Here is an 18,482-nt window from a genome sequence, read left to right on the forward strand (position 1 = left end):
AAAATGGGTATGAGTAAGTGATAACATCTGAAATGTGAGCGCCACTTGTAATGATTAAAGTATTGAGGAACTGTCTATCACTTCGTGCTGAAACAAACACTCTTACTTGGCAACAATTTCTCTTTGTCACTCTTACAGCAACATTTTGAGGAACATGCTTATTTGCTCTTTTGCAGAGAAAAATACTGTCGGGTGAAACCCGATCAACATGCTCAGCTGACATTGGGTGAGAGGTGGTACACCTAGGACAGGTCGCCAGACTATCACAGGGCTGGAACATAGAGACAGATAACCATTCACACTCACATGCACACCTATGGACAATTTAGAGTCACCAGTTAACCTGCATGTCTTTGGACTGTGGGAGGAAGCTGGAGTACCCGGAAAAACCCACGCTGACATGGGGAGAACATGCAAACTCCACACAGAAGGGCTCCCCCACCCTGGGTTCAAAGCAGGAACCCTCTTGCTGTGAGGGGACAGTGCTAACCACTGCATGAGACCCTTAAAAAGAGGGTGGATCACAGGGAGTACCACCAGTTGGTCCAGGAGCTTCACCTCGATGATGGCCATTTCCAGGCATGTTTTAGGATGACTCTGGGGCAGTTTGACAAACTGCTGTCTATCGTCTGGCCGTATAGCTCTGGGTATCCAGCAACCACTACCACCAGTTCCTCCTCCATTGTTTACCAACTGTAAACTTGGGTGCTTGTGCTTTTCTGCTCTGAGTTCAGAGCGCCCCAGCAAAAATGCCAGATGCCTACAGTGCAGAAAATCAGGACGTGTCGCAACACAAAAAATGCAAACACAAAGCTTCATTCTCAATAAAAAATTTTACACAAAGCCAAGTCCAACTACTAAAACATTTCCTGTGTGATCAGGGCCTGAACGTAGCTTAAAAGACCTGACCGGCAGTATGAATATTAGCCTCAGACCCAGAGTACACAAAGCTCCTCAGGCCATCTGACAAGTGAGCTCCACTTGCAATCAGCAGGAGTGCAGAAGGGAACTGTCCATCACTCAGTGCTGAAACATGGACTCCTACTTGGCAACAGATTCCTTTCCCTTCTCTGAGCTGGGGCTTAAGGCAGGACCAGTTCTATACACTGGATTGTAAATTAACCAGTGGCTCATCACAGTGTGGAAATGGCATTAACTGAGAAGTGTTAGCTTTTCCAAGATTAAATATAGCAGCCGATACCTTGTATTCAGAGTTTGGTGCTCTCAGCACATTGGCAGTGTGGAGAATGAGATTAGGAGAAGTGCGATGGAGAGCTGAAATAGCTGGAAGATGGCCCAGCAGACAAGAAGCCAGCCGGTGTGACAGCACCATCGGGTCCCGCTGTACGGCAATCTCTCAGCCCAGCAGGTGTCAACTCAGCACAAAGGACGCCACAAACACACACTTTATATTCATGGCTTTCCATGCACATGGCTGTACGTTAGCTGCGTCCCAACAACTCTACAGCAGTCCCCTCCTGCTCTCAGCTGTCGTTTATCGAGGAAGGGTGTACAATAGGTAGAGGGGTGAGAAGGCTCTGAAAGGATACTGGCTGAATGGGCAAACAGACGCCATGGCTGTGGGGCTTTCTCCTTCCCATTGTGCTGATGATGGTGAGGATGTTAGCGCCTGCAGCTATCTTTGTTGACTCCAGCTCAAGCAAGAAAAGAGGAGTCAGGGCTTGTGAAGCTGAAGCGTCTGCTGACATATGACCTATAATGTCTATATTCTCTTACTGTCCTCTTTTGAATTGCTCCATTCTGAAGTTTTGCACAGCTCCGCAGCATGAAGCAGCAAAGTTGGGTTCCTTTTGATGGGTCTCGCTCATTAACCAAAGCCAGAGAGTGTATGCCTGGCAGTGGTGCTGCTTCGACAAAGAGAGGTATGAGCCAGAAGAATCCCCCACAGCACCTGAGTGCCTGCAGGAGCCTGGCGAATGGTGGGCAGATTTATCTACAGCGATGAAAATCTGAAAAGAAGCCTGAGAGAAGAAATGTAAAAGCTTTCTCTTACATGATTGCCAAACTTTTAAGTTGCATTCAAGAGGAGCTCTGCAAAAGTGGGCTCTGAATCAATCTGTGTAAATGGCCACATATTGGATGCTTGTCAGTGGATATTAGGATGAGCACACTGAAACAACACCCCTCTCCTCTGCACATTTAATTAGCACTTCTTGCAGCTGTAAAGGTAGCTGCTTTCTGCATAACATACCATCTGTTCTGCCCTGACACAGTGCAGAGGAGGGGGAGATGGAGCGGTCACTCTCAGCCAGACTGGGTAACACTGAATTCAAATTAAAATTAATGTTGAACTGAGCACAGCACCTGCAGTCCAGTCGCCAGTTTCTGCAAAGCACGGATATTCTTGTCTATATCTATAGGTTTCATACATATTTTATCAATGTTTTAACTGAGCCGATTTTGTCATCGGGATGTGGAGGGGATGGTGGACAGCATGTCATCACTGTGTTTCCAGCGGCTGTTCTTGTTACTCTTTTCCGCGCAGCTTTTTAGCCTCTAAACATGGGTGTTTTTTACCAACCCGTTGTGTTTTTCCAGCTGCGGTTGCTTTTTTTTTACCCAGACATCATTGCATTTCCTGCAGGGATAGAGCCACAAAAAAAGTGGTTGCTTTGTGGAAGACATCGCTGTGTTTCCTTCAGGACAGTGTCATAAAGATCAGTTGTTTTGTCACTGCATTTCCTGCAAGGATAGTGCCCTCAAACCTGGGCACTCTAAGCCAACACATGATCATTTTTGTGAGTGTGGCGTGGTTTTTTGTGCCTTGACATAACCACGTACCACAGCATTCTTCAAACATTAAGTTTCAAAGTATCTACTACATAATAATGTGCAAATGTCGCGTATCCTTTGTTTGCAGAAATGTACAACGCCAACATTTACTCTGGCGACTGGGTTGGCACCTGTGTGTTTTCATTTGTGTATGTGTGTATGAGATGAAACTATTCAGAGGCCAGTGTTAGTCAAGTGGATCCAAATGAAAGCCATTTAGCCCAGACCCACTGCCTACAGCATGCGGAATTGCAGTGATTTGGGCCGAGAGAGAGACAGGGGACATCGATCAGAGCGAGGGGCTCCCCGCCACCCTGCCCATGAAAAATCACCACGATTAAAGAACTTGATTGGAGTAATTAGACAGCTCCGAGCACCCACAGATTCCCCCCATTAACTCACAATCCTGCAAAATGAATAGTTGTGGCCCAGAGACCATCCTTACGCTGATAGTCATCGATTTGATGAGGATGTGTCTACGTGCGGGGTGTGTGTGTGCGCTCCTTCTGACTGCCAGTGATGTTTCTGCGCTTGATGTCTGAGGAGCCTTTTTCCACAAGTCATCCCCAGGCGCTGCGTACACCTATGAAACTCTGCAGCCATCAATCCTGCTGCAAAGAGTACAGAGGCAAAGCTATGCCAATGTAGTTTGTAAGATTGAATGGCGCTGGGAACATGGGAAAGCAAACCTGAACACCCCCACATTTCTATTTCAGGGGCAGAATTAAAACGACCTGCGGAGCCACAGTGATATAGTTTAACTCTCAAGTGGAGAGGACTTTCAATTGATGCTCTCCACAGTCATAGATTTTCTGGTTAGATAACAGAGACCAGACAGCAAGAGGAGCAAAGAAAGAGAACACCTTTCTCTCACTATATATAGCTGCCCTTTTCACCTCCCCCGCAGTGTAAGCAGATCAATGGCTGGAGCAGCACAATCTGCTGTTACCACTCTTTCTGATTGCTCATCTTCTCCAAGACCTTCTGTGACAACAGCATTTGAAGCTCTTTTGTCTAGCATGGACCTGCTATATTGGCTCAGGAACCCCCGGTGACAAAAATAAAATGGGTTATTCTCCTCGAGATGCCTCCCCTCTAATTTTCAGTCGTGTAGGACACAGGCTTATCGTCTCATGACGCAGGCTTTGGCTCGCAGGAAAACCTCCATCAGAGCGGAGATAGTTATTTGTTCCGGCCTCTGAGTGCAGCTCTCTTAATAAGATCCAAGCTACTCACATCTCTTGCAATTCAAAAAGTGTCACTGCAGATGTTACTAAAGCAATACCACAGCAGCCGCGGCCAAAATGCAGCAATTTAGCTCCCGACTATAAACCTCTCCCCTTTCTGTCTCAGTTTACTCTTCTGTCTTGGTGTGTCCTTTTGTTCATGTAAAAACACAAATTCAGTATCTCTGTGTTATGTTGAACCTCTACTTGAAAACAACAAGTTAACTTTCTAAAATGCAAAAGTTGGGGTATTATCTGCTGCCTCGTGTTGAGAAAGCTCTTACCATCATGGCCGTACGCAGGATTTTAGCAATACCAAGGTCAAAAAACGGCCTTGTGTAAAGTCTTTAAGGAACACTTTACTCTCCAGATGTATTTATTTTAAATGTTTGGAAAGAAAAAAATTGTATCCTCTGTCTCTCAGCTTCATTTTTTGTGTCTCTCTGCTTTCCATAACCTGCTCCTCCTCTCCCATATCCTCTTGTCTCTCTGCCATCAACATTACATACTTTCCATAAGTGTGTCTCTCTGTTTTTGACTCTTTAGCCCTTTTTAAACAGGAATTGTGCAAATTTGCAAGAAAGCGTCAACAAGTAACAAAACGTGTAGCTTAGTGTGTGACGTAAACAGTGACGTGGGAGGGAAGCCGCGGCTAGTTAGTCCTTCAGTGATTCTCTCATAAGTTGGCCCGTTCTTCACCGTCCCCGTCATCTGACGGTTAATGGCCTCTTCATTTGTGAGGACAAGGAGGGCGCACAATTCCTTGTCTCCCCAGTTGCTCATCTTTACAGTGTCTGTCAGGTTTGCATTTCCCTCTTGCTACTAGCTACTCGCTAATTCTTGCTATCAGCTGTTTCCTGTTTATCCACCGCCAGTGGCTCGCATGTGCGGCGTCATCAACAGCTCCTCCCACAAGTCATCAACAGTCCCTCCAGTGGCGGAAGGGTGCCTTGTTCTGTTTGAAACAAAAAGGTTCCGCCAATACATCTACCCTACGAGGCGGAAAATTGGGCACCTCGGATCAACTCGCCAATCCGGCTCTGTGTCTAAACACTCGCAGCTTGCCGGCAAAACGGCCTAACATTCGCCGAAAATCTGGCAGTGTAAAAGAGGCTTTTGTCTTATCTCACCCTCTGTATTCACTGCATCATTTTGGATTTAACTTACATAAATATGTGTTATATAAATATATTAATGCAATTATACTATCTTAATACACTATAATAAATCAATCATCAAAGGACACATGCAGTATATCTTTGTAATAAGGACATTGGATCAGGTCAGCTTTTGTTCCTGCGGAACAGAATAAAGGACATAATGTTAATCCTATACTGGGCACAGCTGGAAGTAGCTACCTGCTCCTCCTCTTTCCTCTTCATCACCTCCTCTCTTTCTTTTTTCTCTTAGACTTGTCACCTTGTCCTCCATCTCCACTCCTTCTCACAGCTTAGCCTTGACTGATTTATCCTTATTGATATTTACATGTAAAAGTTACAATTCCACTATCACCCACTTCGTCACCCACACACCAGTTGGGTGTACGCTTCTGCAAACACATTTCAGACGTATCATATGATGATGATTCTGAAGTGACATAGTATATAAGCTGACATTGTCATCTGGTGGTAAGGGGGATGGTGGATGGTGTGACACCCAGGAGAGATGGCTGCAGACCACCACAAACCACAGATCAAGACCAACAAAGAAGAAAATTGGTCATTGCTATTTTTCCAGCAGGGATCCCACCCCTGAAAGCAGGTATTTTCAGCCATCTTTTCCTAACCATAACCAGCTGGTTTACCATTAATGTCAATACTCTGTTACCAACCTGTGTGTGTTCTTGCATGCATTGTGCGGATGCATATATGGGGTCCCTGTGTTTAAAAGGAGCCCCTTTTAGCCTGCAGTTTAGAGTGAGTGAGGCCCCGTGAAGAGAGCTCATTAGAGAGCTGGAAAAAGGCTCAAACACTACAGGAGCTCAAATCATGCCCAATCATTATGTCTCAATTAGTGTGGAAAGACGCCCCAGAAATAAAAACTGGACCCTTGCATTCATAGCAGCCCTCAAGCCTGAAATGTCTCAGTGAGCTCAGGGCTCCTACAGCTCAGATTTAAGGCTTATTTAAAGCCACTCAGAATGAAATTTAAGACCAGTTTTAGAACAACTAAAGCTGAAGACAGAGAGAAAACATGAACCAATATAAACTACAGTTTTGCCTGAATGTTTAGTGCAACAGGAAACGGGATTTTTTTGAGAAATACCCGGTGTTTGTCAACAGGCTTTCTGGGCGATTTTATGTTACTCACTATGCATGTGGGATTCCATCCTATTGTGCATCTCCTTGCACCAGGGTCAGCCTTGCTGCAGATGTTGGCCATCTCAGTTAAATAGCCAGTTTTTGTTAAAGAGTACAATGACAGCTAACTAGGAGACAGATTATCCTCTGCTCTGAGCATCATAGCAGGAAATTAAATATGAGTACTGTTGGTTCCACTATCCTGATCTGTGTCAGGAGAATGTGAAAGACACTCATTCATTCAAAAAGAATGTTACTTAAGAAAGATGTTACTAATTATCTTAAGATTTTACAATGCAATGTCAGAGAAAAAGATTGATAAAATCCCGCTTCCTATGTTTTAGCAATTTTAAAGTTGGGATTAAATGAATATTGCCTTTTTAACTCACCTATTTAAGAACATATGCTAACATATGTTCTTTGGTCCTGTAAAACAAAATGTGACGTGTGCTTGCATTAACTTTTACCAACCAATTTCAATCAGTAATACCATGACACCCACCCACTAATCCAACACTTTTAGCCACACAGAGCTAGTTAACTAGCTTGCAACAGCATGCTACATCAGTGTATCTCAGTTTCCCCAAATTACTGTGGTTACTGTGACGTAGAATTTATTCACCTAGGGAGACTGGTATCTGTGACAGCTCCAGATTATGCTCAAGACATTTTACAGTGGATGATGACAGCCAATGTTACGTGGAGCATACGAATGATTTCCTCTTTCTCTGCCTTACAGATACTACTATCCTGTTGGTGTTGACATCATCAGGGTCTCACTGTTATGAGGCGCCTACTTTTTAACTTTCAAACCTTTGTTTTCATTTCCAAAACAATGTGGCTGAGGTCTAATTCATTCATTCACTCACCTCTCCCTCATCCTCCTGCTCTTACGCTGGAGCCACCAGCTGACCCTGAGCCTGTGGTCCCCTGTAGCTCTGCCAAACTCTAAACCCGCCCACTTTTTAGACGTCCACTTTGATTAAAATCCCTCTTATAACTGTACTCTGATCAAATATCCTGTATCCCTGGGAGACACATCATAGTACAGAATCTAAAGACGCCATGACTTCCGTTTCACGGGGACTTTAAGACTTATGACAGATTAATTAGGACCTTATTTCTAGATGAATGAATGTAATGTCTTTTAAGACTGGAACCCTGGAGGTCTGTTATTTAGAGGTAGGTGAACACGCTCAGTACATAAGTGTGTTTTGATGGAAAGATGACAGGATGAGGTTCACTGAGCTTTAGTAAGGAACCATCCCCTCCAAGATCTTCTCTCACAGATCAAATGTATGTAACCTTCAACACTTCTAATATAAGTAAAAGGGCAATGCTCCCTGTAGCCGCAGAGCACCAATGATGGGGGGATGCTGCCAGGCCTTGAATAGCTAAATGAACAGACTCCTTTAATTGCTGAGCCTGTCTAATTGGCTCCCGGTGTGAGGCCATCACTCATGACAGACTATTTATCCTGGTCTTATCTCTGGAGAAGAGCACAGCTAGATGTGTGTAAAGGGAGGAGGGGAGTGTCTGCTATGCTGGCAGGGTTAGAGAGGGAGGCAGGCGTCCAACCTGCCCCCCAGCCTAATCCTTCACCGAGGCCTCAGTTAGGACGGGGACTCGGGGGTGACGTAGAGTCTGAGCCTGCTGGCTTATATCCACAAAAAATGAAAACAGACCCCAGCCACCATTTTAATTGTGTCTAATGCCTGGCATTGCTGCGCCTCTCTATCCCAGTGTTTCATCCCCCACTCGATCCCTTAATCCTGCACACATGCACTCACACTCTCTCATTTAAAGAGGAACATTAGAAATTGGAGAGGCAGGGGGAGCTGTGCTGAGCCAAGCTGGCAAATGAGATTCTCCTTTTATTATAGCTTAACGAGTTGACTCGAGTCTGTCCAGAGCTTTAATACTCAGCTGCTGTCCTTCAAGTGCGACTGTCTGCCAGCCGAGCTCGTGCAGGCTGACGAGCTGGTCAGCGCCGGTGTCTGGTCCCCTCGTATTCTGTCATCATTAGCCAAGCTGCTGCCTGCCACTACACTGTTCCACTCGACATCATGACTCTTTTACATCGCTCTCAAACCAGGAGCAACTAGGAGATGAGTGGACCTTGACAGATGGCCGCAGCGCACCCCCTCCTTATTCTTTTTTTTTTCTTAGTAAAGTCCAGCAGTCCCCTTTCTGCTTCATCAATCTGTTGCAGCTCCACCATTACCCTGCAGTCTTAACGAGGCCCCACAGGCTGACAAGCCCAGTCACGCTCAGGGAAGGAGGGACGGGTGGAAAAATGAGAGGAAAGAAAGTGTAATCCATCTCCACCTTCTCACTCACCCCCACAGGAGCATCGATTTAATTCATCTCCATACTCCAACAAACAATCAGAAGACAGCAGTCCCACATACTGCCTGTCACCTCTCATATCTAGCCTTTACCCCCCCCCCCCCCCCCCCCCACACACACACACACACTAATTAGCTTGCCCTTTATTCAATTAAACCACCCTCCCCTAATGCATCAAGGATTAGCTGGCTTTCTATAAATGACAAATGTGATGTGAGTAAAATGTCATGAGGTATCAGTGGGAAAGTGAATTTCCTCCGTACCGACACAGGACCACAGAGCTCGTCATTAATTACAGTCTCAGCTAGCCTGGAGTTCGCCTGCAAGCTGTGGTTATTCAAGCAGCAGTGTGTGTGTATGTGTGTGTGTGTGTGTGTGAGCCTGGGAGAAGCCTTGAGATTGTGGATTAGGGACAACAGCAGTCACTACAATTCTTCATGGCCCTTGGCGTTGGCGCACACAGAGCTCCTCCTAACTTTGTGCTGGAGGACACACATCATGCTAATGAAACACACTACACTGGGTTGGCCTGCGTTCTTCGCTGGCTGTCTCCATGGCAACCTCACTGATAACCCTTACTTGAGGATGAGGCCATTAATATAAAGTTCAAGTGTTGGGGGCTGCAAATATGTGACAACATCAGAGATGAGTAATGTTGCATCTGTGACATGAACAAGATGGTAAAGCAAACATGGCCGCTGCTGATGCATGCATCTCCATATCTTAACCCTGGGAACTGTGTTTAAGCAATTAACTGGCAACCACTTGTACTATAAGCAACAGCAGTGTGGTGACGGTAATGCAGTGAAAGGGGGGGTGAGGGAGCAACCCTCCAGTCTCCACCTAGGTTGCCCCAGTGCAAAACCCCTTTGGCATTTTTAACTATGTATCACTGTTAGCATCGTTAGCATTGTCAGCACACCTAGTGGTCCTAAATACACTAGTTGACAATACTAAAAGGGTTTTGTGGCTCAAAATCAAGCTGCTTAATCACCAGGGTGACCTGAATGGAGACCGGACACTGGCCACCATGTTTTCGCAGCAACGCCATTCTGCAATACCAGCGCTAATCGCAAATAAGTTCTGTTGCTAGCTAGCTCCCAACCAACCCAGGTGGTGTACAGTAAAGAGCAGTCAAGCCTAACGTTCGCTAACCAGTGGAGACCAGAAGATGGGCTGTGGGCTCTAAGTTTCTGCATGTAAACATGGCTACCCGGCTGTCTGTCAGCAAAGCCAACAGGAAGTAATAGATAAAGCAAAATATTTATATCACAAAACATTTAAGTTCACCACCTCTGTAGTGCTGCGGTGCTAAAGCTCACTGAGTCACTGGAGCACAAGCTATTTCAGTATCGGCATGAGTTTTCTGAGACGGTTTAACGGCTTGGTGTTGGATGTTGCTGTAGCTTGTGCTAACTGAGCAGACACTGAACTGAGTGTTCGCCCCCCCGCCCCAACTGGAAGCTACGAACACTCTTGATCGATGACGACACCGTAGTAACTCAAGTTTTTCCTTATCTGATGTGAGGGTCCAGGAGAGAGCAATGTCATATGTTTTAAAGCCCTCTTAGGGAAATTGTAATTTGTGTTATTGGGTGTAAGAGCCACTTAAGCACATATTAATATACGCAAAAATTTCTGTATTGATTAGACATATCAAATAGGTTCTGAGGATATTTAAGTTTACACAACAGTTTCTGTATATTTTGAATAGTGTATGGTAATGGACTATACTTAGGTTACGTTTATATTTACTTAATTATGTGAGAATACAGGCATAAGAGTTTGGACAACGTTGTGAGTAAAAGACGACGTGAAGTTTGTGTTGATTTGGATAGTAGTACGTTTTAGATCGTGTTACGCAGTGTTGAAATATGATTATGGGTAATACTTGAGAATATAAAAAATAGGACATCGAGTCAGTAGTGGACCGTCCGAGATGTAATTTTGGGAGGACTTGGCCTGACGTTTTGTTTGTCTTTTTTGGATTCTCAATAAACCACGTTCAACTCAGAAGTCCTTCACAGACGTAAACCTGACAAAAAATTTTAAAATGATTTCTTCACAATCATAATAAAGCTAAACTTAATTCTGCACCTTTCTAAAAGCTTATTTTAATAATTAAAATTATCAGTCTACATAAAATTGTTGTCAATAAAAAGGTCAAAATACTATGATATTTGATTTTCTCAATATCACTCAGGCCTATGTTTAGCATCAGCAGCACACCTTCAAACATAACTGTTTTTCCTTTTTCTTCACTAATATGTTAACTCTATGTGTTCACCTCTTTGCTCCTGTATTAATGTTTTTTTATTATATGTGGTTATGCATGTGTGCTTTTTATTATGTGTGTCTAGCTCTAGTTTTTTTATTGCTACTGCGGGCAAAACCAAATGCCCCTCTGGGACAAATAAAGGCCTTGAATATTGAATTGTGGGGTCAAATTTGTGTCATTGCTGTAATTTATGACAAAGTTATATGGTGCAATCTTGGTTGTGGGGATATCCAGGATTTGTTGCTCCCACCTGCTCAAACCAAGCCACACACACACGAAAAACATTCAATTCAAAAGCTTGAATTCAGAAAATAAATACAGTATTTTTCCCCCATGATATGCTTTTTTTCTCCCTTGTCTCTCACAGTTTTAAAGGCTCAACTCCCAGCACGCTGCCATTCTTGTCACAACTAACTCCCACTGCTTGCCCGGGGTCAGCGAAGAAATCCCAACACACGTACAGTCAACGGTCTCTTCTTTTTACCCGGCAGCGAGGCTCCTCAACGCCTCCCTGTCTCTCCACAGGCACGCAACCAGCAAGCCTGGTCCTTCAGCGGCTTGCTGATTGTGAACATTGCCAATTATGTTAAAAGGGGCAGCTGGCCAAGCGGGAAGCACCCAGGTCTCTGCCAAAATGGTCCCTGTGGAGTCCTTCACCTAATATGGAACTGTTTCTTATTCCAGGAAACATTTACCTCCAGGATCAGAGCGTCCCTCCACATCAAGACATCAGTTTGATTCATGGCAAATTTGTTTCATATTTTTCTCCACTAAAAAGTTACCATCATACAAACATCACACAAACACGCATTGCTTTTAAATGGAATAAAAACTATGACATTATTATAGGGGTGTACCGAATGTCTCCCTTTAAATACTCAAAGCTTTGAAGTTTTCGAGTGAAGCTTTGAATGTCTCATCATCTTTTATGACTTCATCACCCTAAAAATAACCCTCAAACAAATTATTAAATTATTACAATTTATGGTGCTGTTGGACTGCTCTTCGACTGCCCCGTTAATATAGATGTGTGGCTTCCACAGTAATCTCACAGAAATATGTGAAATGACAGTGACTTCTTGACATTGCATTACGTGGTGGCACAGTTGGGTTTACGCACCAAAACTGCTTGGTTAGGATTAGAAAAAGCGGTTTCCATTAGAATAACTGCCTTTGTTACGATGTCAGTACAGCATGTAGCATGACGTCACTAGGGGTGGGAATCATGATAGGATATTATCACAACACATAAGTCATGATACAAATTAAGTCCCCAAAGGAAAACTCTGTCAATTTTATCTAATCAGATGAAGTTTTTGTCTGTTCATCTCACCTCAAGCATTTTTTTGCTGCACCAAAATGTATCTAGGGGACTGGAAATGTAATTGATTATATTATTCTAATAAGCTACCTAAAGTTCAATTAGAATTTGTAATATTAATTATTCCTTTAATAAAAAAATCAATACTTGGCACTATGTGATGATACGATATTACCACACAAAAACATTACAATACTATGCTGTATAGATTTCTTCCTCACTCCTAGATGTCGCTATGTAAAGAACAGAAATGCGTAAAACTAAAAGAAGTCATCGCTGACTTTTTGTTTCACACTGGACACAAACAGCAGTGTCCTGGATGAAAGTCCTGTGTTTGTTTGACCCATTCATCCTTATCTCCTCCTTACACAGACTTTCTTGTTCTTTTTGCTACTAGTGGGCTCGTACCATTAACTATCACCCAACTCGTGACGTCATATAACTATGGAACTTGTCTGATAATGACATACCCACATGATATGCATACTCTCAGCGCATTTAAGAGGCAAAAAAATAAAAAAAATCCAGAGGACACGCCCAAACTTTTAACCACATTTATAGAGGTAATAACAGATTTTGCCAGCTCTATCGCTACTGGTAGGCCATACTGAGCTTGTAGCACTATTTGACACAATAGCAGCATGTAATTTTAGCATCAGTACCACATAATGCGGTGTTAAGATGTCAGGGTTATTTCATGTATTTCTATGAGACGGGAATGGGTACCGAAACCCGGTAATCCTGTTCTGAATTTCTTTTTCAATTAATATATTTTCTAAAAAGCAATTATTTAGAAATGAAAAAGTACAGATAACAGTATCAATAAAGCACCGAACCAATAAGAAGTATCGATAACAGCAGTAGTACTGATAACATCTTGATGATACCCATCCCCACTGTGAGACCAGGTTGGTGCCTCCCTGCAGTGAAAATGTTGTTTTCAAAAATGGATTGACACTAAATGTTTAATTAGATAAAAACATGCTGTGAATTTGGGAAATTATTACATATATTGTTTTTGATACATTTTGACTTTTTGACATTACAATTTAAAATGTTTGGATCATGGGGCATCGGTAGCTTAGTGGTAGAGCAGGCGCCCCATGTACAAGGCTGTTGCCGCAGCGGCCCAGGTTCGACTCCAGCCTGTAGCCCTTTGCTACATGTCACTCCCTCTCTCTCTCCCCGCTTCACGCTTGTCTGTCCTATCAAATAAAGGCTAAAAATGCCCAAAAAATATCTTAAAAAAAAAAAATAAAATGTTTGGATCACAAGAAACAGAAAAAATCTTCTACAGCCACTGCTGGAATCTAATTCCAGTACAAAACAAATATTTCTGTAGCCTTATCTTTATGTGTCGCTGTGCAGAAATACCTGGTTATAACAGAATGAATAAACATTTTTCTAAAAAAGCTACAAAGCTTTGGACTATTCAGTACAGCCCTCCATTACCAATCATAATAGATACCAGCAATCACGACTACTGATACTGCATTCATCCTGTTTTTACCATGCTGCTAAACACACAGCTGCTATGCACCATTTCCTAACAAAACACAGCTCCTTATGTTTACCACACTCCTCTGCAGGGGTTTATTTCTTTGTGTGTTTCTTCTTCCCACAACTGCGATGAAAATGACTTTTGGCAGCTAACAGATTTTGAATGTAATGTTTTGGTGCAGCTTGTGAACTCAGCACCCCTACAGGAACATACCTGTCAATGTCGAGCGCTCCACCACACAGAGAATGCTTTCATGGCTCGCACTCCAACCTGCTCCCGAATAACCGAATTGTAAAGTAAAGATAAACAACTGCTGTTTCACTGGAAACAGTAATGTGGCTTGACATCAGTGCAACTGGAGTACTTACTCGATTGGTGAATTTTTCTGTTTAAAACATATTGGGCTTCATGTGAAAACATTTTTTGTATTCTTCTCCTGAAACCTGTTTATTCTGTGAGGCTTGTTTGTGCAAGTGTTCCAATTCAGATTCATTAAAATCTCTCAACTGCATTAACTTGTCATAAATTACTTGATTTGACCTGATGAGTGCCAACTTTGCACAAGTTACTGTGCATGAATGAGATTTGATCATAAGCATGATCCATGGCACCAGATTGCTCAACCAAACAGTTCCAATCCATTTGTGGGTGAGATTTAACCGTTAACTGCGACCGTAAATTTTTTATTTATCCAAAGCAGATCATGAGAAAAATGGCAGCCGGGAAAACTTCACTGTACAATTGACAAAGTGCAGACGTTATTGGTTATTGGTGGTTATTTGGTTGCCAGTGAATGAATTTCAGAAAGTGTCGAGCTGAAGATAATGTCATGGCAGTTTCATGTGGTGTTGCTATGGCGATCAGCTTAGAATCCCACCTACACTGAGGGGGTACTATCAGAGGTGAAAAACAAAATAAAGAAAATGACCTGGTACTGACATGGACTGCACTTGTTTTCCCCCTTTTAGTCTTCTGACCACTCAAAGTGCTTTTACACTACTGAGTCACATTCACCCATTCACACACACATTCACACATTGGTGGCTGAGGCTACCATACATGGTGCCACCTGCTACTCAGTTAGCATTCACATGCTTTCACACACTGATGGAACAGCCATCGGGAGCAATTTGGGGTTCAGTATCTTGCCCAAGGATACATCGACATGTGGAGAAGCTGGGGATCCAACCGCCAATCTTCCAATTAGTGGACAACCCGCTCTACCTCTGAGCCACAGCCGCCCATAAAAACAGTTGAGATAAGACAAGTTGGGCCGAACCATGCAGTGGAAAGGAAGCGTGAGACAGGAGGCGGAGATGTAGGAGTCATTTTCAAAATGAATAGAACAATAAAACACAGTGCAGAATCAGTGCACAAGGTTTCTGTACCTAACAATTTCTTTCAAATGATGGATTAAGGAAACGCATCTGAAAAAAACAGACTCAGTTTGCAAAGACTAGCTACAGACATCCATCTATACTTACTCCACAAATTTGCCTCAAGTGCACTTAAAGTCCACCGAATTAGATTTTTCCACCACTTTGAATTCTTGATCAACACCTCCTAAACCATAGGTCTAATTTGTACCAACTCTTCTATGAGTCATAATTGCACAAAACTTAGCAAGAGTTGCATAAAGTTTGAACATACTGACCAATGAAGGGGCATGGCTCTGCACCTAAATAGACTGTACTCCACAACAGTTGGGCCACTCATCATAAAATCTGCAGGATATGTCCACATAAGTAACTTAAACATACTCTGTAAGTTTCATTCAAATCGACCACAAGGGGGTGCTGCAAATGCAAAAAAACGACATAGCATAACACAAATCAGAAACTGTTTGTCCAATCATAACAAAACTCACAGGATATGTTTCTTAACAACGTTGAATCATGTGTGTAAAATCATTGGAAATTACTTTAGAGGGGAGACACCAGTTGCAAGCATGTGCATTGACCTGGTGCAAATTTGGCCATAAATCAGCGACAGTTTGTCCAAACATCACCGCGCTCTGTGGATATTTTCGATTAAGTTAAAACATGTCGCCAAAATATTTTTGAAGTTGACCAAATGGCACAAGGTATTATTGTCAATAGCTACTCACCCCTGCTCCTCCATCATCTCCTGGAGCTCCATACATTTGAGCTCTACCCTCCTCTTCCTCTCGTGGTCCAGAATCTCTCGGTGTGGCTTTTTCACCAGGATGGGCTCTGCTTTGGACTCCTCCTCCTCCTCTTCCTCTGTACAAGGCTGTCCCTCCTCAGTTTTAGCCTGCAGGATTGAGGTTGGCGTCGGCCCTCCCGATCCCGCAGCTGCTCCTGCTCCTGCTCCAGGCACCACGGGCTGGGCCATCCCGTTTGCACCATCCTTGGGAGATGGTACCCTTGCCGCATCGTACATGATTACTGAACTCTGTGGAGACAAAGATGATGGAGAGAAATTGTCAGATGAACACAAGGTCTCATTTGGGAGGATTTTGGCTTTCGGCTGTTGTATTACTAAAGTCTGTGCACTGTTAATAGTGCTGGGAGTGAATACAAGATTATACGCATGGCATACATTTCCTGAAATATATAAACTACAAAGCTGACAGATATTTTCCACACACACAGCCACATTCCGTCTCTACAACAACGTATTTGGACATACAGTACACCACAGACACTAAGAGGTGAGCTGAGACGTTAATACCTCTAGACAGGCTGCAGCATTTCTGCCTGAACTGAGCAGTACCCTCACACACACCAGCATACTGTACACACACACACTTTCCCAACATGTAGACATGCATTGCCAGCGACAGCGCTGGCAGCAACTTCAACTTCTGCATGAGTCAACAGCCCAGTAGTGCCGCAAGGCAGGTTAGGGGCGAGAGAGTGAGAGTTAAATTCCTATTTAAAACTCTCTCGTCTTCTGGGCCAAATTGAAGCTGTAAACCAAGGTCATATACCACACACACAGCACGAGAGCCAGAGGAGGAAAAGAGCGGTTTACATCTGGTGTTAATTGGCATCTTGGGCGATCCACTCCCAAATGGACAGATCTACGCCTGTCAGTTCACACCTGGCATCTCGAGTGACCACTTGTGTTCGGATCTCACTTCCTCGCTCCATATTCAAATACGCACATGCATCATTTCAGTTTGCAAAGACCAGACGTGTTGTTTTTACCTGGAGGGTGCTTCATCATGCTATATGTATACTTTGGTAAAGCTGGAAAGATATTCACAGATTCAAATTTTACATATCAACAACTCATAAGCGAAACATTTTCGTCACAATGGACGCCTCAGACAAATATGCCACATCTTCTGGCCAAACAAAATCTCCAACCTTCAACTGTACATGCAAACAGGTTCCATCACCAAGGAAATCACACACAGATGTTTTAGATGGCCAAGCCATGTGCTAAGAATGGAATAGGGCCGGATCACGAGAGTCGCCTTAAGATGGACACCACAGGGCAAAAGATAACCTGGAAGGCACGAAAACCACCTGGCGCAGAAATGTGACACTGGGCTGGAATAGATGGAAAAGATGAGCCTGTCATGGGGAGAGGTACAACATGCTGCCAATGATCGAATGCAACGGAGAGAGCTCAATGAAACCTTATGTCCCATAGGGGGTGAAGAGTAAGTGAGTAAGTAAGAGCCATCCTCAGAGCTGGATAAGTAACACTGGTCTCTGTATGCAGCTGGCCAAGTGGACAGGGATTGTCTACAATCAAAAAATACTTTTTTCAAAACTCCTTTGGGCTTCTTCTGCACTAAGCTAGTTTTCTAAATTGAAGTTAATACAATTAAACAAAATCCTCAGTAACACTAAGCAAAACCTTGTAAACTACTGGTTAGCAATTAGCTTGCTACCTAGGTTCGCTATGCTAACAAGTAAGCTTGCCAATAGGCTTAAATATTGCTCATTAACATTAGGAGTAAGGATAATATCATTTTCCAGTTGCAAAGACCTGCAAAGGACATATTTTCCCTCCTTTTTAATGACCTACTCAAAACTATTTTTTGCAAGATTGCAGTGCTAGTGTTGATCCAGGACCATCACTGCCATGTTGACCCTGGATAATTTGTTTATGTTGATCTTGACCATCATAATGATCCTGAGTACAATCACTGGTGTTGATCCAGAACAATCACTGCTATGCTGATGTTAATATAAACAAATTATCCAGAATCAGCATGATGATGGTTCTGGATAAACCTAACCAAATCTATCCAGGATCAACATGGAAAAAAGGATGGAAAATTCTGCAACTGAAAAATGCTATTATCCTTACTTTTTGTTATTGAACAGCTTACCTGTTAGCACAGCCTTCCTACTTAGCAAGCTGGTTTGCTAATATTCGTGTATATTGGCAAGTTTACTCATTAGCAAAGCCAATCTAGTTAGCAAGCTAACTTGCTAACCCCGCAGTAGCAGTAGGATTTTGTTCAATTGTCTCGGCTTCTATGTGGAAAATTGGCCTCTCTATGAAGAAGCACAAAGGAGTTTTGAGAGAAGCACAGGAGCAGCACACTGATGATGTCAGAGGGCTGTGATTGCAATGTTGGTCCAGTAACGCGATGTGGGATGTTGATCCAGGAGCATGTCCTACTTGGTAAAATCATGCTGTGTGTCAAATGGTACTGTGTGTACAGCTAATCTAATGAGACTCAAATAAGACAGAAATGCTAACAGTATGCTAACAGTATATTATATTA

General features: G+C 43.2%; 1 protein-coding gene across 1 annotated transcript in view; it reads right to left on the minus strand.

Annotated features, from left to right (window-relative positions):
* srrm3 (serine/arginine repetitive matrix 3) overlaps positions 1-18,482 on the minus strand; it is a 135,694-nt gene that overhangs the window by 50,849 nt on the left and 66,363 nt on the right. Inside the window, exon 2 of the mRNA XM_049592141.1 lies at positions 15,876-16,183. Within this exon, the coding sequence (XP_049448098.1) occupies positions 15,876-16,171 (296 nt within the window). The 5' untranslated portion in view covers positions 16,172-16,183. The remainder of the gene's footprint in view (positions 1-15,875; positions 16,184-18,482) is intronic.

The sequence above is a fragment of the Epinephelus fuscoguttatus genome, linkage group LG12 (assembly GCF_011397635.1).
Source record: "Epinephelus fuscoguttatus linkage group LG12, E.fuscoguttatus.final_Chr_v1".
Lineage (NCBI taxonomy): Eukaryota > Metazoa > Chordata > Actinopteri > Perciformes > Serranidae > Epinephelus > Epinephelus fuscoguttatus.